Below are 27106 nucleotides of genomic sequence, written 5' to 3'. Positions count from 1 at the left end.
GCACAATAAAGAACCCCATCTAAGTGGCACTATTCACATATCAGACATCATAGATATGTACATTCATTATGACAATTTCCTGGAAGGGGGAGTAAAGTTTCTCATTCTAACAAAGTCTGTATTGCACAACAATTTTCTGACAAATAGATGTATCCGGAGGAAGAGTATCTTTTTCTAAATCACATAAGTTTGCCCTATAGGCTGGTGGTGGTAAGCCAGCTCTTACGGTTTCTTTCCCTTTAATTGCAAAGGAACCTAGATTCCAACCATGCCCTTCAGTTTTATTTGGCCTTTTCATGGCTCAAATGCATCTGCTTCAAAAAGTGAACACACCCTCTGTCCTCCTGTCCCATGTGATTTCATCTTCCCCAACTCACCCACCCCTCTTCTTCCTAGATCTGAATCTACCAACACTGGTTTTTGGGTTTTTTTTTAATCACACCAGATCACTCTTTATGGTTCATCTCATTTTTCCAAAATTGAAACACAGCTCTAGGGCTGTCCGTTGTACAAACATGTCAGACCCCGTGATCCAAGAAGGCCTCCAACCAGAAACTGGATTTATGGAGCCATCCCTCTTCTGTCGTATCTCTCTGGAATGGTTCCAGAACCTTCTAAACATCAATTCTTAAAACTATGAACTTCAGTCTTGCTCACATAGTCACTCTGAGTCACAGTTGGCTCCAGCTCCTTCGAAAGGAGCCTGGGGTCAACGTGGACTGCAGTTAAATCGTCACCATAGCAGGCACCACTGCAGAATTAACTCCAAGGAGCTCGTGGCCTCACCCTCAAAATTGTCCTAATCCTGTTCTGTAAGAAACTTCTAGTAAAACCTAGAAAAACACTGTGCAAAAAGGATTCAAAGCTAGTTCAGACGCGTGCCTGGCTCTGCAGAGAAAAGAGGCAGGGGCGGGAGCAGGCAGTGAGCTGTTCTCTGCAACACTGTCTTTTTAACAAAGTCTCAAACCAGGATGGCAACACTGTAACGTGTTCAGCCCGGTTAGTTAGTACAGGGTATGTTCTACTCTCTTCTGCTCTTTGAATGGCTGAAATATACCGTAATTAACACTTAAAAAAAAATTTCGAGGACTTTTTTTATGCACTTTGGCTGAAGGTCATACTCTAATTATTCATCAGAGAAGCTTTAGGGCATTCTTTGATGAACCCAAAGTAATCAAGTTCTGACCTGGCCGAACCTGTCTCCAAGGTACAGTGATCACCAACGTAGCTGCTGGTGGGACTTGGAAGGTGTCCCACCACCCCTGTATCGGTGCTGTCATGGCAAAGGGGCAGTGCCCAGGCTCCGGGGACATACAGATGACCCACGGGGTGTGGCTGGGGCCCTCCACCGGTGCCTTTGCTACCCCCACCCCCCATCCCCGTGGCTAAAGACCTCCACCAGTGTCTGCTTCTTTCCCTTCCAGAAAGGAGGCGGGTGTGAAATGATGTATCCACTCTGCCACCTAGCCTCCAGCCCCATCACTACAACACAGCTGCCTTGAGCCATTCTGCACAGACCTCAATGTCGCTGAACTTCCCTCATCTGGGGAGGGACCTGAGCGACTGGGTACTTTATTTCCTAAAGGTCACCATACCTTAGTTTCAGACTGAGATGAAGTGGCAGGACTAATATGCCTGCCGTGTACTGGCCTCCGGAAAAGGGACTGGTGTCAATCTCATAGGATCTTTAAAATAGAGTAATTACTCACCGTAGGGAGTGGTTTAGGCAAGTCTGTCTGTCTAAGACAGTGAGGAGAGTAACGCAAAGGAAAGAGTGAAGACAAGACCCTCCAGCTGACAGTTTTCCTTTCCAGCCGGGAGGAACCAATGATACTTTTGTTTTGTTTTGTTTTCATATGAAATTTATTGTCAAATTGGTTTCCATACGACACCCAGGGCTCATCCCAACAGGTGCCCTCCTCAGTGCCCATCACCCACCCCCCCTCCCTCCCACCCCCCCTCAACCCTCAGTTTATTCTCAGTTTTTAAGAGTCTCTTATGGTTTGGCTCCCTCCCTCTCTAACTTTTTTTTTCCCTTCCCCTCCCCCATGGTCTTCTTCTTTTTTTTTTTTTTTCTAAATATGAAATTTATTGTCAAATTGGTTTCCAGGAACCAATGATACTTTATGTCTTATTAAAAGTCCAGCTTTCCCAACCATGTTAGCAGCTTCCATCCTGGCCTTGAAAACCACTTAGAAACTCACAGAAAATGATCAGAGGAAAAGATTCAAGCTTCATAAAACACAAATGTTAGGTGCCCTTTGAAAAGTTGTCCATATAAACACATAAATCTATGTTGTACTTCTTGGAGCCAGGTTTTGATAAGCAGTGAGTCTTTTAAAGGAATAGGGAGGAGTGAGCTCCAGGGGGATAAGACACAAGTGGATGATATTTAACTTCTTACTTCTCCAAGAAAAATGTGGTTGAAAGACATCAAAACTTGGACATGCCAGGGTGGGAAGCAGAGTTGGGAAGCTAATGGCAAGGAAAGCAAGTCAGCAAGAAAGGAGGGAAGGGAACCTGGCCTCTGACATTTGCATCTGGCAGGAATAAATGAGCCCCTCCCAACTAAAGTCATTGATGCAACCTTTTTTTTTTTTTTTTTTTGCTCCAAAAGCAATCTTCTAAAGGTGACTGTGAATAGATGTAGGTCTTCAGAGTGGAGGGGAAGGGGTAACAGAATCAAGAAAAGCTCATCGGCATGCCCCACAATCCAACATCGTGCACCAGCCCTTCCCTTCTGCTGTCATATGTAAGTATGGAAGCAGACCCATCTGGCCAGTCCCACCTTTGGACCTAGCCACTACAGACAGCCCCAGGCTCCTGAGAAGTGCTCTCTAAAGAAGCCTACCCGAGGTTCCTAGGAGAGCAACTTAAACTCTTTTGAAGCCGAGACCCGGGATGATCACTTAAATGTTAACAGAATCACTTAATGTTTACAGTGTATCCACTCTCCATGGCCCCTCTGTGCCCTACCCCAAGGACCAGCCCCAGCCACCTCCTTCTCCTCCTCCTCCTCCTCTCCACAGGCTTTTCGTCCTCTCCATGAATCATTCCCCTCTTCCTTCTACCTGTCCTCACACATTTTCTTTTCCAGCCACTGGAAGTCGGCTAGACAAAAAGACGTGTCACCGGAGGCCGTCTCTCTCGGAATAGAGGGTGGCTGGAAGCAGCAACTCATGTTTCTCTGGAAGGAGCGCCACAGTTTCCCTGTTCATCTTAAATGCTACCAGTGTGCTTGGAGGATCTTTGCTGCGAGCTGGTGCAGACAGAGGAGCAGGGGTCAGAACGCACACCGCACCGCTGGGACACCCTTCTAGTCTGAACTTGACACAAAAGGGAAAATAACACATGATCTCCCCAGTTCCTCAAATATTTCAACCAAATTTTTGGATATTAATTTTCCCCCTACCTTCCCAAGTCCCCAGATGGAGGGGAAATGCAATGCAAACAGGTCTTGTAGTTGGAGGGTTTTTTTGTCTGCTTGTTTGGGATTTTTTTTTTTAACCTTTACACACACAACTCCTCCCCCTCCTCCCAGCTAATACCTACACCCCCTCTGGCAATTCAAACAAAAGCACAACTTTAAACTTTAGCCTTGTTTTAAAATGTGCCTTTCAGCTAATAGATAATCAAGAAGAAAGATCAAGATCTGGGAAAGTTAATAGCATACCATGAGATGCTCCTGAACCACACCAGCAAAAGAAATCTTTTCTTAAGAGCAGTCCTACGCAAAGAATTCTTATCACAGATAAGGGTGCAGTCTAGTGGCAAACTTCATGAAATGCAGCCCCTTTTCCAAAGGAAAGTGAGAGCACTTGGAAAGAGCCGAAGGAAATGTAAAAGGGATGAGTCCAACCCAGGACCGTCCTCTCAGATGGGGCAGCAATGACCGGCTGTGCGTTTTTCTCTGATCTGGTTGCGAAGTCTGCAGCCCAGCCGTGTCAATTTCAGAAGCAAAGTTGAAATCGCCACCTTCCTTCTTGGAAGAATTTAGCTTTCTTTCATTTTACTAAGGAAGGAAGGGATCCAGTAGTGTCTGAATAGATTGCCTGAGGTTGCAGAAAGAATAGTAATATTCCTGGTCAGGATCTCTTCAGAGCAGGTCCTACGGCTGTCAGCTCACAGTCCTGAGATGTGCCTGTGCATGGCAGTGAACCTTATAACAAGGTGTTCCTCTGGTCCGTCTGTCACCCATCCCCACCAGAGATGTGGCCCTATCCCATAGAAATGCCCCCTGTGAAAGAACATGGAGGGAAAGTATCACTCCAATCTGCCTTCTTCCATCTGAAAACTCCACACCAGGACACATTAGATCACCAGCAAGATTTTCAGACTTAGCATCTTCTGGAAAGTGCCAGTCTCTGTAACTCACTGCTCCCCACAATGCCGTTGTATGAATGTCCCTTCCTGCACGTACACACAGCACAGATACCCACAAGCATGTGTGCACGTGCATGCACACACACACACACACACACACACACACACACACAGTAACTTAAACACTAGCAGACAGCCATTTCCCAAAGCTTGGGAAGAATTTCTTGGGCACTGTATATATCCACTTGGCTAATAAGAAAATGCTTCTCCAGGCAGCCCGAGCCTTGGCTAGTTGAGGGGTGGGAGGGAGGGGGAGACCGGGTTACTCTTCATTGTGTCCACCACCTCCTTGAATTCTCTCTTCCACTCGCCCCCCCCCCACCTCCTCCCCCTGTAGGCAGCCCAGCCCTGTCCCCCATGCCCCTTTCTTACATTCCGGGGGGAGGAGGGCACTGTTCCGGGAGCTCAGGGGAGCCCCCGTGTGTCTAGAAGGCCTCTCCCCACCCCCACCCCGTGTGAGTTTGTACTGCAAAGCTCCTTGGCACCCTCGCCTGGGTTGGGTGTTGGGGAGCTCAAATAGCAGCTACAAACTGGCTGGCAGCCAGGGGCCGTCTATTTAAAAGCGCCTGCTCCACCGGAGCCCGTAGTCTCTTTGGAAACTTCTGCCGGGGGAAAGAGCTAGGAAAGAGCTGCAAATCGGTGTAGGGTTTTTTCTCCTTTTTTGCTCCTTTTAATTCCCCCCTCCTCCGTTTGCACCCTTCTCCGAGCTTCACGCGGAACCTGCGAATTTCGAAGAGGTGGTGGCAGAGTGGGAGCAAAGAGGTGTTAGGGTTTTGGACTGGGGGCTCTTTTTCTTTTAATTTCTTGATTTCAACATTTTCCCCCCACCCTCGCGGCCACAGCCGCCGCCTCTTACCTGTTCCGCGGCAGCCGCGCGCCGCAGGCAGCTGAAGGGTAGAGAGGAGCAGGGTATACTTCAGATTTTAAACAAAATTTTTGAAGGCAGACCCATTTTTCTCCCCCACCCCCACCCCCTTCTCCTCCACAGCCTCCGAGCGCATTATTCCGGTGGTTGTTTTGGGGTGAACAATTTTTGGCTTTTTCCTCCCTGTAATTCTGACCGGGTCCCGCCGAGCGCGGGGGGGTGTTGTTTCTCCGGCCTCCACTCCCTCCGCGTGCACCTGGCGCAGCTCTTCTCCCCCCAACCTGTTGCAAGTCCTTTAATCCTTGCATTTGGGACTTGATCGTGGGCGCCTCAGCCCTCCATCTCTCCCTACATTTTGCAGTTGTCTGGGGGAGGGCACCTGCTCTACCTGCCAGAAAAAAAAAAAAATTTTTTTTTAATTTCTCCGGGCGCCCCCCTGGCCCCTTTCTCCCGACACTCTCGCTCTCGTGCCCCGCCCCAAGGTAAAGGGGAAGACACGGAGAAGATGGTGCTCACCGCGGTCCTCCTGCTGCTGGCCTCCTGTGCGGGGCTGGCCCAGGGCCTGGGCTCCTTCGTGCACTGCGAGCCCTGCGACGAGAAAGCCCTCTCCATGTGCCCCCCCAGCCCCCTGGGCTGCGAGCTGGTCAAAGAGCCGGGCTGCGGTTGCTGCACTACTTGCGCCCTGGCCGAGGGGCAGTCGTGCGGCGTCTACACTGAGCGCTGCGCCCAGGGGCTGCGCTGCCTCCCCCGGCAGGACGAGGAGAAGCCGCTGCACGCCCTGCTGCACGGCCGCGGCGTTTGCCTCAACGAAAAGAGCTACCGCGAGCAAGCCAAGATCGGTGAGCGCGCTCGGTGTGCCAGTCAGTTACACGGCGCACGGCCGGGGGACACGGGACGAGCTGGCCCCGCGCGCTTGGCCCAGCAAGTGGCTTAGAGCCGGGGTGTAGCCGGGGAGGAGGGTGGGGAGGGTCCGGGCACCTCGGAATTGGAGCCTGGCCGATCCGGCTACCCCGGGCTGCTTTCTAGCCGAGCTTCTCTCGCGGTTTTCGCTCCTTCTCCTCGCCCCTACCCCCACCCTTCTCACCCTCCCCCTTCTTCCCGAATACTGACTCTGAGCTGCTGTTCAGTGTCCCGGTCCAAACCGCCGGGTACTCAATCTCCAGTCTGAGAGGGTGAATGTTACATTATCGATTCCCTCCTCCATCCCCCACCCCCACCCAATACGGTTTTTTTCTGGACTTGATAAAGAAAATCTCTTTTGTTAAAAGATTGCTTTGACTGGGGACCTGGAGAGAGAGGCGTTACGGGTCTGCTGTGGTAATTCCACCTTTGTGCCTCCCAGTCCCTGCCCTCCCCGCCCCCCCCCCCCCCCAGTCCGTCCTGACATTTCTATCCTCTACGCCTGCACACACTCGCGCGCACACACAACGCTCGCACGCTTGGAAGCTAACGCCTTTAGGGTGGGGGCTTTGATGCCCCTCCCACGTGCACACCATTGCTCTTGACTTGGTTTGACTGTTTGTGGTAGATGGTGAAACATAGTACAATGCAAAATACCTTCTTTCCTCCTGGGAAAGGAAAAATTACAATAGCTCGCTCCGCGGCGGTGGGGAGGGGGGGGCGGCGGTGGGGAGGGGGGGGCGGCGGGGGGCGGGGAGGAACGGGTAAGGTTTAGGTTCCCGTGCTGAGTATTCGTCCTCGAATCTAATTCCTTTTTCCCCGCCCAAATTCCGATTTCACCTAGGAAGAAAGGTGGGTAGAGGGACAAGAAGGGATGGAAAACTCAGACATCACAACTTGCCCGCCAGTGCTAATCTCCCCACCGCCACCACCACCTCAATCTTTCAAATCGGATCGCAAGTGGGTGTGGTGTAAATGCAAGAGGGGCCCTGGAAACGCAGAATGCAAAATCAAGTGGGCGGAGACGGAAAAGCCGCGCTCAGGGAGCCTCCCCTCCGCCTCCAGTAGCCCCGCCCCCTGGTTGCCCCGCCCCCAAATTCTCTGTGTCTGGAGTCTAGGGTTTAAAAGGTTGACAGAGCTACTTGTTCAATCAGTTCAGTCAGAACAGTTCTGCCTCCTTCCCCCCGGCCCCCACCACCAGACGGGGTTTCCGTTTGGACTTAACTGATTGTACTTTTTTTTTTTAAAGTCCAGTGAATTGGACACAAAAATCTGGGTTCTGAAACATCAACCTGGTTATTCTCTCCAAAAGGGGTTAAGACTTGGCTAAATAATTTTTTTTTCTGTGTAGTTTCTTACTGAGACCATGCCCTTCCCTCCTATCTCGTCCATTAGGGCACCCAACATGAGTTTTCCTAACTGCAAACTACAGACATTATCATACAGGAAAGGAGTCCGCTCCTGAGAAGCGGCAGGAGAACTTTCCTGGGTTCTTCCTGGATCCCTGCAAAGTTTGCAGGTTTCGCCTGCCGCCCGCGGCTGCCCCTCCACTTTGCCAGAGGCTGTCGTTCTCCGGATTGCAGCCTGCAAAAAGGAACAGAGGGCAACACGCAGGCCCCGGAGGCCCTAGAGGCCCGTTTGTGAAGTTATTTTTATTAGGAGCCACTTTCCAAGGCGGTCCTGGCCGCCTTCATCTTGGGGGATGTGGATTTGGAAAATCTTAGCACGGGGGAAGAAAAGGTATGAATCGATTTCCTGGCTTGGAAGCCAGCGCTCTGGGTAAAAATCCGGTCACATCGAAAGTATGCAAGGTATCACTCAGCCGCATTCTGGGCCCGCTTTTATTTGCCCAACCGTGTGGTTGGTGTGATGCGGTTGGTGTGAAAGTTGTGCGCGCAGGGCGCGCGCACACGCGCGCGCAATTGCTGGAAGAGCAAATTGGCTCATCAGCCAACTTTCCAGTTCAACGTAATACGCGCGCGCGCACACACACACACACACACACACATACACTGGCTTTTGTCCCAAGCAAGATGCCCTTTAGAATTCTCTGCAGCCCATTCCTCAACCCCCACCCAAAAGGTGCCTCTCGGCGAACACGTAGCACCCTCCACGCCCCACCCTAGACTTTGCGACTCCACCCCGCCTTCGGCAGGTGCCTGATCCACCTCAGTTTCCGAACGGCTACAGGCGCTGACCCCCTTCCTTCCGGACGATAGTACGCTAGTGGGCGCTCCTGGCTAGCGCCTTTCAACTCGAAAACCGCTGAGTGGGTCCCCAAAAAGTTGGAGACAGGGCAGAGACGGTTCATAAAAAGAGGGAAAAGAACAGAGAGCGGGAGGAGAGTGTGGGCTCCTGTGGCCAAAAATCTTGTTCCCCAACACCCCCACCGCCATGTCCCCCTCCCAAAATCAGCAATGAGAACTTGGATTTGCCTCTCCCTCCTGCGGTTGCCATACAGATATAGATTATGCACACACACACACACACACACACACCCATAAATCAAAAGATACATGCGCATGTAAAGAAAGATACAGATATAGATACATATATATATTTTTTTTCACCAAAAGAAAAAGTGCATCTCTAGAATCCGAAATGGAGAGCTGAGGAGAGCGAGGTGGCAGGCAGCCAAAGCTGCTGGGAGGAAGAGCCGAGGGCGGGCGGGCGGAGACTGGTGTTTTGCTGGGCGCGTTGCTGAGCAACCGGAGAGCCGAGTCCGCCCGCGAACTGGGTGCTGGGAGCGCGCCGGGCCCTACATTTTATTTTGGCCAGTTCTGGGGCAAAGATAGATACAGAAACAGAGGGCAGTGTGTGTGAAGGCTGGAGGGAGGCGGGAGACAGGAGCTATTTATTGAGCCAGGCTCAATAAATATCGGTGAGCTGGGTCGAGTCAAGGAAGCACCGGGCTTTTGCTTGGGCATTGTTTGGAGAAGGAGCCCTGTGGCTTTCTGGGAGGGAGGGCAGCCCACATATTTGCCCGGGTCTGGGAGATCTTTCTTGAGCCTGTGGGACATTAAGCTTGGGATACACGGAGAAATGGGTTTTGAGTTTCAGTTCTGTCATTGAGAAATAAGAGAGGACAGAAAGTATGCTCTGGGAAAGAAAAAATAAAATTACCTAAATAAAAATAAATTCGACCTTTGCTGCTTTGAGGGGTTTGGCCTCCATCACCCTGGCTTCCACTCCAAACCTGGTCCGAATGCCATGCTGAAATCAAGTTCCAGAGTTAGGTTTATTGGCCAAATTTGTGTCTGGGTTGAACAAGATCATGGAAAACTGAAGGAGCCAGATTCCTTTCCCACCCGCATCCCCTCCCTTTGAAACAAGTCTTTGAGAGGCTGGCTGTGCCCTGAGCCAACCAAAATGGGAGTCAGGAAGACAGGAGATGGTGCTTTTAACTGGACTTTTCTTACCTCCCGCCTGCTCTTTCTGCTGTGTCAGCTCACGCTGGAAGAGTATGGACAGTTGGCCACAGTGAGAGCTCATTTTCTTTCTATATATTTTTTTTCTCTCTTCTTACCCCTCCTTCCCACTCCGCCCCCACCCCCAGCCCCTAGTTCCTAGCAATCCCCGAGGGCTTCCCCGAGGGCTCCAGTTTTTTTTTTTTTAATTTTTTTTTTCTTAACATTTATTTTTGAGACAGAGAGAGACAGAGCATGAACGGGGGAGGGTCAGAGAGAGGGGGACACAGAATCTGAAACAGGCTCCAGGCTCCGAGCTGTCAGCACAGAGCCCGACGAGGGGCTCGAACCCACAGACCGCGAGATCATGACCTGAGCGGAAGTCGGCCGCTTAACCTACTGAGGCACCCAGGCGCCCCTGAGGGCTCCAGTTTGAAGTCCACGCAGCTGCCAGTTAGCCTGGGGCTTGGGTGGTTGGTTTTGAGCAGCAAGTGGGCTTAAAGCTGCAGAGGGAGGACCGGGCGGACCTAGGAGGCAGAGGTCACCTCGAGGGTTCCAGCAAAGGGCACGAGAGCAGGATTCCCAACAGAAGTCCGGGTCCCCTTAATAGGGGATGGGGGGAAGGGAGATAGAGGGAGGTGGCTAGCGGGGTAAAGAAGGTGATTTTTGTCTAAAGTTTTTGCTTTGTACCTGAGCAATGCCTTTGCAACCTTGGGCTATTTAATGTGTAAGAACGTAGAACTTGAGAAAAGGGATCTGCACACTCCGAGCCCACTGCATCCAGAAACTGCAAGAATGCCATAAACAGAGCAGGTACCAGTGAGGGACCAACACGGGGTACAAGTGAAGAGGGCGGGAGAATGGACTCGGTGAGAGACGAGGAGGCAGTTCAGAGGGGTTTTGTTAGGGTTTTTGTTTTGCGTTTTGCAGTTGGTCTAAAAGTTGCAGTCCCCAGAGACCATCCTTAAATTGCCATCTGAATATGTTTTCCAAAACAATAAGATTTGTTACCTATTTGCAAAAACAAACAAGCAAATCTACAAGGAGGCCAGTTCTAAGCTTCTCCTCCCCACTGCCCCATATACAGAGGTTCCTCCACTTTTGTTTCCTGTTCCATTTCTTTCCATGATTTCTGTTATGATGTCCTTTTTTTTTTTTTTTTTTTTTTTTTTCCTTTTCTTTTTTGGTTAATATAAATCCAGAGAGACAAAGTGGCTCTTCCTGTCTGGCCACTTGGCTTAGCTAGGTCCTAGTGTGCCCCCAGGAATTGTCTGGGTATTGGCCAAAGAGTGCTGATGCTGGAAGGAACCCACAGATCCCAGCAATCAAAGCAATAGTTTTACAGATGAGACGCTGAGGCTGACGGTGTTGAGTCACTTGCCCAAAATTAGGCGCGGAGTTGGCAGCAGAGTCGGGTGGATAGAACTCAGTCTTACAGTCCTGTTGATTCTATACTCCATTCTGCCTTTCCAGGCTCTTCACTAGTCCCTGGGGCCCGGCCCAAGCTGCAGCGAGGCTGTGGCAAGTACAGCCCAATGGTGGGGGGTGTGAAGGTGAATGGAGGGCTCAGAACTTGGGGGTGCTCTGTTTTATGGGAAGTGAAGTGGCCCCAAAGCAGAGAATGCAACACCCCTTTTATTTGCAATCCCACTCGGTCGCATTCCTTTCTCTACCTGGTCTTGGGAACAAGGCTGGCTTAGGCCAGTGGTTTGGTGAGGGACAGGCAGGGGCAAGGAGAGTGGAAAGGGGCAGTGCTGAGCCCAAACTTCGGATCCATGTACCAAACCTCATTTCCTGAACTGCAGGGCGCTCTCCGGCCGCGGGAAGCCAGGCAGGCAGGCCCTCGCTTCCCCTTGGCTGTGCCTTGGCCCACAGGGTCCAAGGAGAATGTGTCCAGAAGCAGCCGGCTTCCTGTGGCCACCAGCCTCCGCCAGCACAGGCCTTTTGTGGAGTCAGGCAAGCAGGATGGGGAGACCAGAGCTGGCAAGCTCTGCGGGGCAGGATGGGAGGAGGGAGAGAAAACCACAAGCCACAAGAGTTGATAAGGAGGAGAACAAGTCACCAGATTTTGAGCTTATACAAGTATGTCAGACGATCTTTCCCAATGAGAAGAGAGAGAGAGAGAGAGAGAGAGGCCTCCTGATTACAGCTGGGGGCCTCAGATTGATCTGAGGAATTGCCAAAGGCCATGCTAGTACATCCTGGAGCTGTGGCATCCTGTCCCTTGTCTCTTGGGGGATTGATTCTTGAGGACCAGGCAGATAAGTTAAAGCCCTCTTCCCGGTAGGTTACACCTGCCAGGTGCGCCTACAAATAGGTTACCTCATTTTCCATCCCTCAACCTCAACCATCAGATGTGGGCCTTCCCTTGCTAAATCCTGAAGCTGAATTTGCACTCAAAACCTGGGCTCCTTTGACCTTTGCTGGTTTGCAATGATGTCTTGCAACGATGCTCCAGTTATCCCAAACCATTCAGATTGTTCCATCCCAGCTGAACTGAGCATATATGCTCCACAGTCTCTTTGTCACCCACCGAAGAAGATGACTGTCCTTCCAGACCCTTTAGGACAACACTGGCCAATTGAAATATAATACAAGCCACCTATGTCAGTTCAAATTTTCTACTAACCACATTTTTTAAAAAGGCAAAAGACATGGGCGAAATTAATTTTAACCATATATTTTAATTCAATATATCCAAAATATTATCATTTCAACACACGCCCAAACAGTTATAATGAGGGATTTTATGTTCTTTCTTTCACATTAAATCTTTGAAATCTGAGGTGCGGTTGACATCTACAGCCCATCTCAATTGGGACACTACATTTTCACTAGAAATACTTGATCTGTAGTTTTAAGTTTCATAAAAGTTACAGTTGAAAAACTGGATTCACATACCTGAGTTGTTCCAAACATGCTCAAAAATTGTCCAATAACGAGTATTCGTTTTTAAATTTAAATTAATGTAGGGGTAGGGGCGCCTGGGTGACTCAGTTGGTTAGGCGTCCGACTTCAGCTCAGGTCATGATCTCGCGGCTTGTGAGTTCGAGCCCCATAGTGGACTCGGTGCTGACAGCTCGGAGCCTGGAGCCTGCTTCGGATTCTGTGTCTCCCTCTCTCTCTGCCCCTCCCCTGCTCACGCTATGTCTCTTGCTCTCAAAAACAAAAATTAAAAAAAAAATTTTAATTTAATTTAAATGAAATACATTCTTGAATTCAGCCCCACTAGCCACATTTCAACCTTCAGTAGCCACATGTGGCTAGCGGCCCTGTAACTGGACAGCATAAAGGCCACCACAAGCCCCTCCCCAACCTGAGGAAAGAAATAACGTCCCTACTCTCCTCCGGCATCCAAGGAGTCCAAAAGGAAGAGTCTTGAGTCTGGATTGCCAGACACCACAGGACTCTTCTCTGACCCCTAGCCACTCTATTCTTAGGGGGACCAGAGAGAATTCTCGCTGTCTGTTTGCTCCCTGCCACCCCCTTCTGGCCATCCAGGACCATTTTGAGGGAATGTGGCTGCTTAATTGTAAGGTTCTGAATGGACTGTGATGAGTCATGAGTGGAAGTGTAGCCAGGTCAGAGAAATGGCCAAGTGTCTCCTCCCCGCCTCCCCCCTTTTCCATTCAGAGGCTGCTTTCCACCTGGCCCCTCCTCTCCCTTCTGGTTTGGGATGTCTGTAGGGAACAGACATTTCTACTGAGCATGCTCCACCTTCGCCAGCTCCAGAGAAACCTGGCAAGAGATCTTGACGTTGTGCGTAAGTGTGTATTTCTTCTTTTTTTTTTTTTTTATTTTTTTAAATCTTTATTTGTTTTTGAGAGAGAGACAGAGCGTGAGCAGGGGAGGAGCAGAGAGAGGGGGAGACGCAGAATCCGAAGCAGGCTCCAGGCCCCGAGCTGTCAGCACAGAGCCCGACGCGGGGCTCAAACTCATGAACCATGAGATCGTGACCTGAGCTGAAGTCGGACGCTCAACTAACTGAGCCACCCAGGCGCCCCAAGGCTCAGTGTGCATAAGTGTGTGTTTCTTATATGTCAAGTTACCGCCAGCTGCCTTCCAGGGATCAAGAAATGTGTACCGGAGCTGCAGCCCTGAATCCTACTTGGGCCCTAGGGGAAGTAAAATGAGGGGCGTTTTTTCTTTACCTCTGATCCCAGGACGGTGGAAGATGTGTGAGGGAGACCTTGGCCTTTCATTCTGGGGAGTGTTACCAACTTGACACCAGCCACATCTGTGCCATCTAGGCAACCTCGGTGCAATTAGGAATTGCAATTAGGAATTAGGAATGCAATTAGACAAGGGGAAACTTCTGGAGGGAGTTCTCGAGGTAGGGACTGGTTTCTCTTACCTGGGCGTGGTGATCAGACTTTCTGGCAGTCTGACTCTTGTTCTGACTGCTTACCCGCTATGCTAGATGCTGTCTTTATTTCTCTGCTTAGGAGAGAGATGTCACATATCCCTATTGACCAACTTGGCCATTGGCTTAGAGCACCTGAGTACTTTAGTTTTCCTGGCCTGAAATGGGGCAGGGGCTGTCGAGGAGCTCAGCGGGGTAAGCCTAATGGCCTCCCTGTCTATTCACAGACTCTCTGAACCTGCTCCCCGCCTCTGTCACTCACCGCGGGTCAAAGTTCCCCTCCAGTGTCTTCTGCAACTGTCCCTTAGGATGACGGTTGTTTGGGTTTGTTTTCCTCTTGAAAAGACAGTGCTTTTGCCCTTCTCAGACCATAATTCAGGTTAAAAAGAGCCCAGAACAGGCACGTCTGTTGCTGACCACAGAGGAAAAGAAAACAGTGTCTTCCAGGAGAGACTAGGGCAAGGCAGACATGGGCCAGGGATGGAATGGGTAGGAGGAGGGACACTGCAATTCCCCAGGAAGGTTCAGCAGCCTCTCCCTACCGCCCTGTCCCCTTTCTGTTTATGCAAGGGCATGCGCACACAGTGTGATTGATTCATATGGCATCCACAGCTGGGAAACGGTCAGACTTCAGGAGACTGAAACGTGTCTCACGGGTTTTTAAACAGTGAGCCGCCAATCCATCATTTCCCCGTAAGCCTCCTGTCCTCGCAAAAAGCAGGAGAATGCAAGTTGGCTGCGAAACAGGGCAAGGTTGGGAGGGGGCTCAAAGCGTCTAGCCACACCCAGGCACAGATCAGTGCCCTCAGACCAGCTGTCCAGTAGAACTGTCTGCGATGATGAAAATGCTCTATACGTGCACTGTCCAACACAGTAGCCATTCACCCCTGTGGCTACTGAGTCCTTGAAACGTGGATAGAGTGACTGAGGAGCTGAATTCGTGATTTGATTTAATATTTATGCATTTAAGTAGCCACATGTGGCTAGTGAGTACTGTATTAGAGAGCACAACCTTAGATCAAAGAAGCCCAGTAAATCCGGGGAATCCCTCCTTGTTCCCGTTCCTCTAAGACTAATTCCTCGGCTTTCTGGCTCCCTCTGCAGCAGCTTCAATGCTTAAAGGCAGGGGCCTGAGTGATGTGACCTCTCAAGGCATCCAAGGAACCCTAACATGCCTGAGTTTATGTTACAGAAACGCTTCTAGACCCACTTCTCTTTAACTCTTGGGGAAATCTGTGCCTGTCTCTATTTAAAGATTATATACTGGATACCATATAATCGAGAGAAAAAGATAAATGACAAAGCTGTGTGCTTAAGAAATGTACTGCTTAAATTCCACAGAAGGAGTTAGAGTGAGGGCCAGAGGAAACCCAGCTCCCCTTCTCATTCCTTGTAGAGATTCTGGGCAAACCCATCTTGTCTCCTGGCTAGAAAAAGAGACTTTCCCTTCCCCAGGTCCAGGTGGCCTGGCAAAGCCCTACATTCTTCCGGAGCTGTGAATTCCAAATACGCCTCGGTTTCTTCAATTTCCGCAAACAAAGTCGCAATCTCTGGGCCACCCCGTTTTCTCTTAAGTTCGATTATGAGGTTAAGATAGACTGGAAAACTACCGCCGGCCCAGGAGCAGAGAGTTAATGATGCCAGGGCATGACTAGGAGCCCCAGGATGGAGGGTTAGATTGCAGGGAGCAGCGGGTCCCCGACACCTCCGTCACCAGGCTGGGGAGAAGGATGGAATCAGAATGCACCTGCTGGTCCACCATCTGGCCCCTGCGAGAGAGCAGAGGCAGCCAGAGGTTGGATGTGGACAGCACGGTGGCATTTGGGTAGGAAGCATGCATCGTATACTCCGCTGTGAGTAGACCTGCCCACCCTAGGGTGCCTCCGGGTGCATAGCAGCTGGGACTACAGCCAGACACCCTCTGTGACTGCTGGGCCGTGGAAATGGCACAGCCCTCCAGGAGGTGTTCCTGTCGGTGCAGGAACGGCCGTGTTGTGTCCCTGGATGCTGGGGCAATGCTCTGAACCGGGAGCGCCTTATGAATGGAAAAGGAACGGAGTTGGCCACCCTGACTTGGCAGGGGCTGGAGCCATCAGGGAGCTGGTTGGAATGACTGAGCTTGGAAGGCAGACCAGACTCAAAACCCACCTGAAAAGCAACCATCAGGATGATGGGATAGCCCTCACTCCCTCAGTCGTTGGGTGAGATTGAGGAATCAAAGGGCCCTGCCTCCACCATCCCGTGGAGGAGCGAACAATAACCGAACATGCCGCTTTTCCATCTGCTGCAGAATCCTTTCAAAATGACATCCAGAGATGGGAAGGGAGGCCCTGGGCATGTCTCTCTTCCACCCCAGATCACTTGTCAGCTGCAGATTAGAGAAGCAACACGGGCTTATGCACAGGTCGGCCTTGTCCGTCCCCCCCCTCCCCAACAAGCCTCCCACTCTCCCACTGTGTCCACGGGTGGGTTTTTTTTTTCCAGTTCCTCACTGGCCAACCCCACGACTCCTCAAATGCATGCTGCAGACACACAGAGAGAAGGAGAGGACTTGGGTGGCTGTCACAGAAGTGGAGGAGGAAAGCACCCAAATCCCAGATTTTAAAATTGCTTGCAGTCCTTGGAAGCACTGGAAACATGTTGTGTGGCCGTCAGTCTCCTCCGCCATCTACTGGCCATGCGGAGGTATTGACCTGTTTTTGGACCAGCTTCCAGAACCCCCTGCCCCTTGAAGTCCCCTTGCCATTCAGGGGCCGGGCAACTCACCAGGAAGTCTTCCCCTAAATCCCCTCTGCAGCTTTGGTCCATATCCTCTGGATGAAAAAGTGCAGGAGCAGCCAGCTACCTGTGCCTGCCTGTCTCACCCAAAACTTAAACCCTTCCCAAATTGAAAGCCTATTTATGGCTTGGCCGGGAAGCAGCTGCGTAGAGCTAGCCGGCTCTGCCATTCCAGCTCCGGTCTTACTTTCCAGCTTTTTAATCTTCGTAGCTCTGCGCTGGCTTGGTGCCACGTTTCCGCTGTCTCTGGAGACTGCAGGTGACCACAAGACCCTGATTAGTATCTTTGATACTCGACTGTCCTGCTGCCTAAGTAAGAGGTCCCGTGGGGTTAAGTGGCACCAAAAACCAGGAGGCACATCAAAACGTAAAGTTCAGAAGCAGCCAAAGAGCCTGTGCGCTGGGGAGGGTGTGCCCTCAGGAACCCTGCCTTGGTGAGCCCGGGGAAGGAGAGAGGGCTTGCAGGAGTGTTTTGAGTTCCTCAGAGAACTTACAGGGATCTGCATCATTTTCCGATATCAACATGTGCCTAGCCCCGAGGCCGTATTTGAACACCTTCAGAGAAAGGACTAAGGTCAAGGAAAATTTGCTCCCGAGTTTATGGAACCACTGTTAACAGCCCCGTCCTCCTGCCAGGAAGAGTGAGTCCAGGGTAAGGGTGGCCCATGGCACTTCCTAAAAAAAGTCCTAAGAGGCGAAGAGTCTTGAGAAAAGCTGTCGATATATGGAGGGCTGTGAGCCAACATGCTGCCAGGCCCACAAGGCAGAGAGAGGAGCTCCGTGAGAGGTGACACGAGATCTGGAGGATGACAACCTCTGACCAAAGGGACAGAGGGGTCCCTGCAAAACAGGTGGCCAGAGGAGGATGGGTGGCGCTCCCGTCCCAGATGTCTTCAGGAAGTAGAAAGAGCACCCTGAGACAATGTGGGTGTACTTGTTCCTGCTTGGACACAGGGATGTGGACCCAGGGGTCCGTTGGAAGGGTTCCAGGAGCTGGTACAGCCAGCCCCTGGAGGTAAGCAGCTTCGTGGGGTCTCTCCCATGAAAGAGGTGACTCCTGGAGCCCGGCCCTGCAGGTGCCCCTGAGGACAAGTTGCTGGCCCTGCAGCCCAGGCTGGAGCAGTTTCTGAAGGAGACACTCAGCCCTCTGCCAGGTGCTGGTGGGCATCTGGCCCACCCACCCCCCACCCTCCCTCACTTCACGTGGTTATCATCTCGATTAGGGAAAGGGTGTGGCCATGCACCCCAGAACGCCCCCAACCTTTCAGTGGCAACCATCTCTTGTCCTCTCTCCTACTTCAGCTGTCAACTGCTTGTTAAAAGTCCGAATGCTTGGTGATGCCCAGAGAGATTGAATGAAGTGTCTCAGATCACCCAGCAAGATGGGCTCAGCAACCCTCTGTGCCACAGTTGGCTTTTCCTTTCCACGCATCTCTCCCCAAGACCGGAGCCTCGGGTTTGGGACTAAGTTACTAGATAACAAAGCCTTAGCCTTTCAATTTGTACAGAGTCCCCCCCCTCCGCCCCAAGCCGGCTCTGCTCCTCCCTGTGCCGCACCCCATTCTAACTTGTCCTGCAACCAAGAAAAGTTGGTTTGCTCCAAACCCCACTCCTTAGCCATCCTCCATCTGCCAGGCACATCACCGTGCCAGTTAGTCATCACAGCAAGTTTGCTTGACCCCACTGAGTCAAGCCGAGGTGGGAAGAGGGAGGGAAAGACCAAAAGTGGGGGATGGGGACCTGGCACTGAGTTTTCTGCTCAGAGAAAGCCCTTTGCCTGTTGCTCCGCCATTTGCTCTCTTCCTGTCCTCTTCCTCTCCGGTGACTACTTCCCTGCCTCTGGATAAATACCCAAATCAGCTAACCCCCACCCAAAACACTGCAAACCTGTGGAGGCTTCTTCGGGGCGGGGAACTTCCCTGCCAGGGCCTTAAAGACCGGATACCTATTCACTTAAGTTTGACAAATCCCAAGCCAAGAGACAAACAGGTGCTCAGGTGCTTCCTGCCACCTGCCGTCCTGACCGGGTTAGGCCGGGTCCCCAAACGCCTTCCTTACCCCACACCTGGAACTCCCCCTGGGAAGAGGGCCTCTGCCCGGGGGACACAAAACAGTGTCTTCCCACCAAGCTTCTCCTTCCCAGTGCATCCCTTCATCCGCACCTCCTTGGAGTCCTCTCCCTCCATTTCCCATCCCGGTGCCTTGTCCTCATGGCTCCTGGGGAGCCCAGTGACGGTGGAGTGGGCAGGGGACCGGATCTTTCCTCTCCTCATTTGAGTCAGTCGGGGTCACTCCAGAGCCCTGTCGTCTCCTTCTAAAATTTGAAAAGAAAAGAGGTGTTGTAGATGGGCCTCCCTGCCCCCACCCGCCCCACCTTGTACCTGGTCTTGCTCTGGGCATCCTGGCCACGCCCTGACCGACTGGGAAGAGCAGCTCTGTGTCTGCCGAGGCTGGTGGGGTCAAAGAGCTGAGAGGAGACGTGGGGACCCAGAGAAGGGTGCCTAGGAGAGAGGAATGTACTGGAAGTCTGTGGAGGGAGAAAAGGCTAGGGGTAGAATTAACAGATCAACAAATAAATGAACAAAGTCCTGCTTCTTTAAAGGTCATAAGTCAGCTAAGTATAGACTGTCACCAAGTCTCTCCTATATATAACTGCTCCAGCCCCAGCCAGCTGTCAGCCTCTCTTGGCCTGGAGCTGACTTACGTTCCAGCCGCCCAGGGCCCGGAGCACAGAGCCAGCTCGAGGGTTCCAGGTCCCCCCACCCCGCCACCAGCACTGCTCCCCTCCAAGCCCCACACGTCTGGCTCTCTCAGATCTCTTCCTCTTCGTGATGATCCCCACCACCACCCTGCTAGCCTAGATCCCGAGGACTGTCCTATTCCCATCCCGGTTGCCCAAGTCAGAATCCATCCCAGCTCCAACAGTCCTGGAGGCACAAAGACCCCACATAGGATAGACTTGGCCTTTCCTGTCCATGCTGGGCTGTCACCTGTTATCCCCCAACAGCCTGCATCTCACCCCTGAGGCTGATCCTCTGCCTCCTTCTCCTGCAGAGAGAGACTCCCGTGAGCACGAGGAACCAACCACCTCCGAGATGGCTGAGGAGACCTACTCGCCCAAGATCTTCCGGCCCAAGCACACCCGCATCTCCGAGCTGAAGGCCGAGGCCGTGAAGAAGGACCGCAGAAAGAAGCTGACCCAGTCCAAGTTTGTGGGGGGCGCTGAGAACACTGCCCACCCCCGGGTCATCTCTGCACCTGAGATGAGACAGGAATCCGAGCAGGTGAGTCTCCCCTCATCTCCGTCGGCATCCGCACCTGGCCACCTCTGCCACTCCCCTGACTTTTGACCTTGCCCTGCTTCTAAATGAGCATCCGTGGGCAGCAGCTGCTTTGGCTGGGCCTAGCTGAGGGCCTACCGCTCAGATCAGCTTGGGATTCAGGAGGATTTTCAGAGCCTACGTTTATCAGGCCTCGGGGCTTGACCGAGGGACCCTGGGAGTAGAGGCGGTGCTCATTCAAGGAAGGTGCTGGGCTGCCACAGCAAACACACCAGGAGCTGCGATGTCACCTGGGCAGAGGCTGCAAGTTCCCCTAGGGCATCTGCCGACCACCACCCCGGATGTAATCAGGGCAGAGCGGAAGAGCTGAGGGTGGGTGTTTTGGGAGGTAAGTGGGAGCATGTGTCTTCCTGTCTAGTCACACGCAGGCTCCTCCCAGAGGAGGAAAGATTTTAGGTAGCAAGTAATTGGAGCGACAGTCTCGACAGACCCTTCAGCCCCCATGCCCTCGGCCACGCGCTCTGTGTATACAGGTGGTTTCTCCATTTCGGTGCCGCCGTGTCCCTCACCCCTGCTGTCCTCACACAGGGCCCCTGCCGCAGACACATGGAAGCTTCCCTGCAGGAGCTCAAAGGTAGCCCACGCATGGTGCCCCGCGCCGTCTACCTGCCCAATTGTGACCGCAAAGGATTCTACAAGAGGAAGCAGGTACGCCACCCGCCCCGCCCCTGCTCCCAGGTTCAGAGGGCTCCTGAAATGGCACTTGCCAGAAATTTTTTTTACCTCTGAATGCTTAAGATTTCCGTCATTAACAATAGTGTTTCCTGAGCCTCCGGTCTCCGTGCAGGTACCCCGGTCGTCGGGCTCCCCGTTCCCTCCTGTGCTATGATCTACTTAAGTTTTAATGATCCACCTTGTTTCCATGAACCCATTTAAAAAGGAAGCTTTATATCACTATGTCATATCGCACGTTGTACCTACTATTTGCTGACAACCCCACACACAGAAATACATACGTCCGCAGATAATGACTTCAAAACCTATTTTCAGCAGGTACCCGCCCCCCCCCCCCGAGATAATTTACATCCCATTCGCAGCCAGCCTGCCCTTTGGGCAACACGGACTATTGAGCCTAACCTCAGGCCGGTGGTTCTCACACTTCCTGGGAAGTGGCTTATTAAAACACCAATTGCTGACCAGAGTTTTCCGGGATGGAACTCTGGGAATTTTGCATTGCTAACACGTTCCCTCCCAGGTGACACTGATGGTCCACAAGGGTCGGGGGTCAAGAGCCAGGTGGCCTTGGGTCAGTTCTTGGCTCTCCCACTTATGAGCTGTGTCCCCCTTACCTAGTCATTTAATGTCTCTGCCTCCAGCTTCTCGTGCAAAATGATGACGGCACCCATTGTCCTTACGCAGTTATGAGGGATAATGGACTCTTCTTTGTCAAACCCTTAGAACAGTACCTTCTATGTAGTAAGTGTTCAGCAGTTCAGTCTGCTACATGATGAAGCTGTGCAAGTGATGCCCGGTACCATCACCACCACCGCCTTCGTCATCATGTAGCCGCCTGGAGAACACCGCGGCGGAGGACCCTGAATGGGTGACATAAAAAAGAGCTCGTAAGAGCTAATCAAGGGCCGACTGTCTAAGTTAGCATCTTCCCTGGGGCCATCCCCGTGCAGGGGGCTTACTGGAACCCCATGGCTGAGGTCGGGGTTGAGAATCTGTCTGGGGGCAGGGAAGACAAGGGCCAGACAGGAGCAGAGCCTCCGGGGACAGCCACCCTCACTGCCTGTCGCTCTCCCCACCCCAGTGCAAGCCTTCCCGCGGCCGCAAACGTGGCATCTGCTGGTGCGTGGACAAGTACGGGATGAAGCTGCCAGGCATGGAGTATGTCGATGGGGACTTTCAGTGCCACACCTTCGACAGCAGCAACGTTGAGTGATGCGTCCCCTCCCCATCCTTCCCTCGCCCCGTCCCACCCCCAGCCCCGACTCAAGCCAGCACCTCCCTCCACCCCAGGACGCCACTCATTTCATCTCATTTAAGGGAAAAAAAAAAATACATATATCTATCTATTTGAGGAAACTGAGGACCTCGGAATCTCTAGCAAGGTCTCAACTTTCAAACCGGCAACAGCAGAGATGCAAAAAGCTAAGGAGACCCCCCCCCCCCTTTGAAAATGGTTTTCTTTTTGAAGCAAGTTGAACGGACAGGGAGGGGAAGGGAGGAGGAACATGAGAGAGAAAGGAAGAAAGTGCACGTGTAGAAGAGAAGGGGAGACAAACCGAGTTTCGAAAAAGGAAAGAAGAATGTGGGCAGGAAGGAAAGATCACCGGGACCATGGCTGGATCCACCTGTCGTGTCCAGCCGTGGCCTGAGTTGGGAGACGTTTGGGCACTAGAAGGTATGGCCCAAGGTGTGGCATTCGATGACACCCTTGGGGGTTTTCCCGACTGGATTGGATGCAGGGGGAGAAAGGAAAAGACAGAAGGGGTCAGTGCCTCTCCTGGATCTGTCTCCACCTCCAGCCAGCGAGCTGCATGGCTCCCACCCGCCCCTCCTCCCCTCTCACCCGGCAGAGGGTTCTCCCTCCCCAAAACTTCTAAAAACTAAAATGCATTCCATTCTTCTCCAAACAGAGCAAATGAATAACCGAGTGTCATTAGAGAGATAGATTTTTCCTAAGCAGATACATAAAGATTGTGTGTACGTCTTTCACTCCCCGTGCGGACGTTTAGAACCCAGTACACACGCCCAGAGTGGACAGACTTGCCCTTCCAGGGTGACTAGATCATGCCGACACGCATGGTGATTTCAGCCCCTCATTGCACTCAATTCACCATTAGCACGGCCTCTGTGGGGGAGGATAGGCTGAAAACAATGTGGCCTCGTATTTATCTACGAGGCTCCATGTAGTGATCTATAAGGCATATAAATCTATTCTCTTTCTCTTTTTTTCTTCTTTCCTTTCTTTCAAAGGTTTGCATTAACTTTTCAAAGGAGTTCCTCCGGGGGCACTGAGGAACTTCCTCATTTGGGGGAAAACCAAGAAAACCCAAATTCTTCTAACACAACCCTTAACTCTGGTTTGGCCAGCCTCCCTCGAGGGGCAAACGCAACCTTGGGCAGGCCACGGTGTTGGATTTTTTCACGATTCCCTGTACGCGTGTGTGGGTGTCCAAAGGTACCACCGAGCCAGGTAGATGAGGGCTCTCGATGGTGCGTTGCCCCTGCGTGCACCGTCCCCCCTCCCTCTCCCCTCCAGCACATCCTTTAGACCCTCCAGAAGTAACCGGCTCTGGGCCCTGCACCAGTCGCGCACACCAGCTCCAAGTTGGACCCCCTGGTCCTGCCCAGCCTTTTCATTTCATCCGGGCAGAGCCTGCATTTTGAAAGCCACTCTGGGCCTTCACGCTGGCAGAGCGGGAGAGAGACTGAAGTGAGAGGTGGCAGCAGGGGCGATGGAAGTGAACCGGTTTAAATACAGGGAAACAGTAAAAGTGATTGCACTGCGCAGGCCCACGTAGAGAGCATATGGAGGGACGGGGGCTGGAGGGACAGGGGTAGTGGGCAGGGGGACTGCCCTGTTTTAGCTTTGGAGCAAAGCAACAGAAAGGAGGACAGAGCCAAGAGAAGCCTCCCTGGCTCCCCACCCTCTACACCCTTTGGGATTCGAGAGGAAAGAAAGAACAGTTTCTCAGAGAGAAATGAGCTTAATCCAAGCCTGAGGGCCAGTAAGGTGGGCAACTTTAGGCAGGTTCTAGACCCTCGCTGCTGGACAGGAGCAAGGATCGGCAGAGACTGGCTGTGCTTTTGAAGGGACAAGACCATGCGCTCAGGTGGCTACCTTCAACCCTCAAGGAGGGACTGAGGCCAGAGTCTTTCGAGCTCTCCACCCACACGGGCCGGTGCAGGCTTTGTCCTCGGTGTGGAGGATGGACAAGAGGCCAGGACGACCAGGAAATGGATGCTCCAAGGGTGCTGTCATTTGGCAGCCAGATTTTGAACCAGGAAAATTCCCATTCCTGCTGACTTCCTCCACGGATTGGCAGCCGTGGGCTGTCCTCTGAGGCTCGAGAAGACCTGCCAGGAAAGGGCAGGAAACTGGCAAAGGAGACCCCTTCTTGCCATGAACACAGCTCTCTCCACTCTCTCCCGATGGCGTGGCACCATGGAGGCCACCCCAACACTGAACTTGGGGCAGTGAAGAGGGACAGCAGAGAAGCAGATAGATTTCAGCTGGTGGGAAACTTGTAGCTATGGAACTCGGGGAGGGGGGGGTCTCCTGCCCCCTCAACTGGACAGTTGGCTGGGACAGGAAAGATGGTCGATTGTCATAGGACAGAGGGCCCTGTGGGGATGGCAGCCGTGAGGACTCACTTGACCTGCTGCGTCCGTGCCTCTGCACAACTGTCCCCAAACCCCCGACTCATGTTTCTGTGTCTTAGGCCAGTATTGTAAACCTTTCCCACCTCACTCTTCTGTCTGCCCTTTCTTTCTGTGGATCTTGAGCAGTCTTCTAACTGGGATCTGCCAAGTGGATACTGGGGTGCCGTTGCCCCTAAGAAAAGACTGAGCCAGGGATTGCATACCCCTTCCCACACCCCTCCCAAGACCTGGACTTGGTTCCTGAGACGGGCCCCCTCTTTTCCCCCTGCTGTTTACTGGACTCTGAACGGGCGTCTGCCCCTGATCTCGGCTCTTTGCTGTCGGCCACGAGGTGGGGGAGGATGGTCTGGTTTCACTCCACCAGCGTCTTCGGGTTTCTGCCGTTCAGGCCGCCTCACCCGAACCTGTGAGGCCAGTGCTTTTGCAGAGGGTGACTCTGGTCAGCTGGCCACTCCCCGGAGGATGCTGGACCTTCGTGACGGATGAGAGTGACCTCCCAGGATGAGAGGGAGGCCTGGCCTGCAAAGGCAGTCATCGAGGAAGATGTCCCCATCGAGGAACGTGCCCGGGGCAGGGCAGGAGGAGAGGCAGGTGGGCAACGCCACCAGCTGGGATCCTGAGCAGGAATCTTCTTGACTCCAGGCTGCCTGACAGCTGCTGTTTATCCACCTAGAGGCCTTAGGCTCCGGGTTTTCTGTGGCCTCAAGACTCAGTGTTGCCCCCGCCCCACCCACCCACCCAACAGCGGGCCTCTTCCCATCCCCCTCTGACTCATGCCTCACTCTAGCAGCGAGAGGATATCTGTCATTTCCACTGGTTCCCGCTGACTGAGGGAGGCCTAGCCAGGACTGAGCCTCCTTCCCCCAGAGCTTCCCCACCCACCTGAGCAAAGCAGGGCATCTGGGACGGAAGAGACTCGAAAGTTTCTCAGACAGCCAGGCCTGGACAGGCAGGCCTGGAGACATTCAACTCCCCACAGGGGAGGACGGGAGGCCCAGGAGGCCGTGGGGTCTACCTCCTGTCTCCTCACCCATTTCCCACCACCCCCCCACCCCCCGCCCTGCTGTCACCACCTCATTGGTCTCCATGGTAACCGCAGGGTCAGCCTCCCCTGGGGGAGGGGGGCCTGACCTCTGCTCTCCCACCACCCAGCCTGGTGGCAGCCACACGGCTACCCCACTCAACTGCCAAGCCCCCCCCCCAAGGTGGCCCACGGCTGCCCCTCTCCCTCTGCTCGGCCCCCCGAGAGGGCTGCCATGCCCGTGGAACTCTAGAGGGGAGTGGGCCAAGGAGAAGCAATCCTTGGGCTCAAAGAGGACATTTTTGGCTTCTGAGAGAAAGGAGGCTGGGTTTGGAGAAGTGGTGGCACGAGGGGACGGGGACCTGCCAGCCGGCCACCTGGGTGTTGTACTGTCTTTATTTTTAAAACCACTAAGTGCAAGACTTATTTTTGCACTTTTCTCCACTTTTTTTTTTCCTCCTAGGTTTTTGTTTCTTTTTTTAAACATACTTTCTTGGTTTTCTAATGGAGTATATAGGTTAGCCATTTTCACAGACTCTGGCCCCCTCTCCAATGGGGGAAGGGAAGGTGGGGAGCACCGGCCACCCGTGCCCGTTCCCCCCCCCCACTCCCTGGTCCCCGGCCACCAGCCTGAGTCCCCAATCTCCCACCACCACCACCGCATAGTAGCCCACATGGATAGACAGTTGTCAGACAAGATTCCTTCAGATTCCGAGTTGCCTACTGGTTTTTTTTTTCTTCTTTTAAGACAGCAATAACCACAGCACATATTACTGTAGCTCTTTGTAGTTTTACATACGTACATACCATAACTCTCTCTCTCTCCCCTTGTTTTGTTTTCAACTTTTTTTTTTTTTTAAATAAATGCTCATAATCTTTACTGGTGAAAAGGATGAAAAAATAAATCGGCAAATAAAACCAGGCTGAGGGGCTCGCCTCCTGTTTAAGCATTTTGTACCTGAGGAAATAAAACAAACAAAAACAAAAACAAAACGCCAGAGGATCTCACGTTTTATTAAAAAAGTGAAGATTGCTGTATACTATTTATTCAACTTATAATTTATGTTACTCCTTGATCTTTGTCTTTTGTCATGACAAAGCATTTATTTAATAAAGTTATGCATTCAGTTAGCCTGCGTCAGCGTCCTCCGAGGGCCCAGGGAGGCAGGTGAAGGGTGAGAGGCACACAGGGGTCCCCTCAGGCCACATTCCAGAGGGCAAGGAGAAAGGGCCAGGCAGAGGAAAGGCTGACGGGCCTGCTCCCTCCACAGAGGAGCCCCCAGACCCAGCCTCCCATCCAAACCTGAGTGCCCCCTTCTCCATCCGTTCAAAACATTCCAGTGAGTTAACGGACACAATATGCTTAGAGCAATTAGGCAATGTGCGCTCAGCTACTGTTTTTTACCGTTATTATCATCATTGAATCTCAGCCCCTGCTATTACGTAAAGTGGCCTTAATCTACCCTTTAGCAAATGACAGGTCCCTTTTCCTTGGAGAGGATTTTCAGGAAGGCATTTCTAGAATGTTCCTCAGTCGCTGATTCTGGTGCCTCGTATAAGCTCTTAACTCCTGGGAACCTCTGGCCAACGTGAATCCTACCTCCTGCTCCTGCCCAGCCCCCAGCTGTCTCCGCCCAGTGAAGAAGAAAGCCATAAAATGGCTAATGACTCAGATTTTAACCTTACAGCCATTGAAAGAGCACAATTCCTACA

The 27106-nt window shown here is 52.4% G+C and overlaps 1 protein-coding gene across 1 annotated transcript; it reads left to right on the top strand.

Moving 5' to 3' along the window:
• Window positions 1-4951: 4951 nt before the first annotated feature.
• Window positions 4952-26524, top strand: IGFBP5 (insulin like growth factor binding protein 5). Its single transcript, XM_045481184.1, has 4 exons — window positions 4952-6087; window positions 19751-19980; window positions 20566-20685; window positions 21794-26524. The coding sequence occupies exons 1-4, from the start codon at window positions 5754-5756 to the stop codon at window positions 21923-21925; spliced, it is 816 nt and encodes a 271-aa protein (XP_045337140.1). The 5' UTR covers window positions 4952-5753; the 3' UTR covers window positions 21926-26524.
• Window positions 26525-27106: the final 582 nt, after the last annotated feature.

This window comes from Leopardus geoffroyi, chromosome C1 (genome assembly GCF_018350155.1).
Source record: "Leopardus geoffroyi isolate Oge1 chromosome C1, O.geoffroyi_Oge1_pat1.0, whole genome shotgun sequence".
In the NCBI taxonomy this organism is placed as follows: Eukaryota; Metazoa; Chordata; class Mammalia; order Carnivora; family Felidae; genus Leopardus; species Leopardus geoffroyi.
This window is presented reverse-complemented; position numbering and strand designations above follow the sequence as displayed.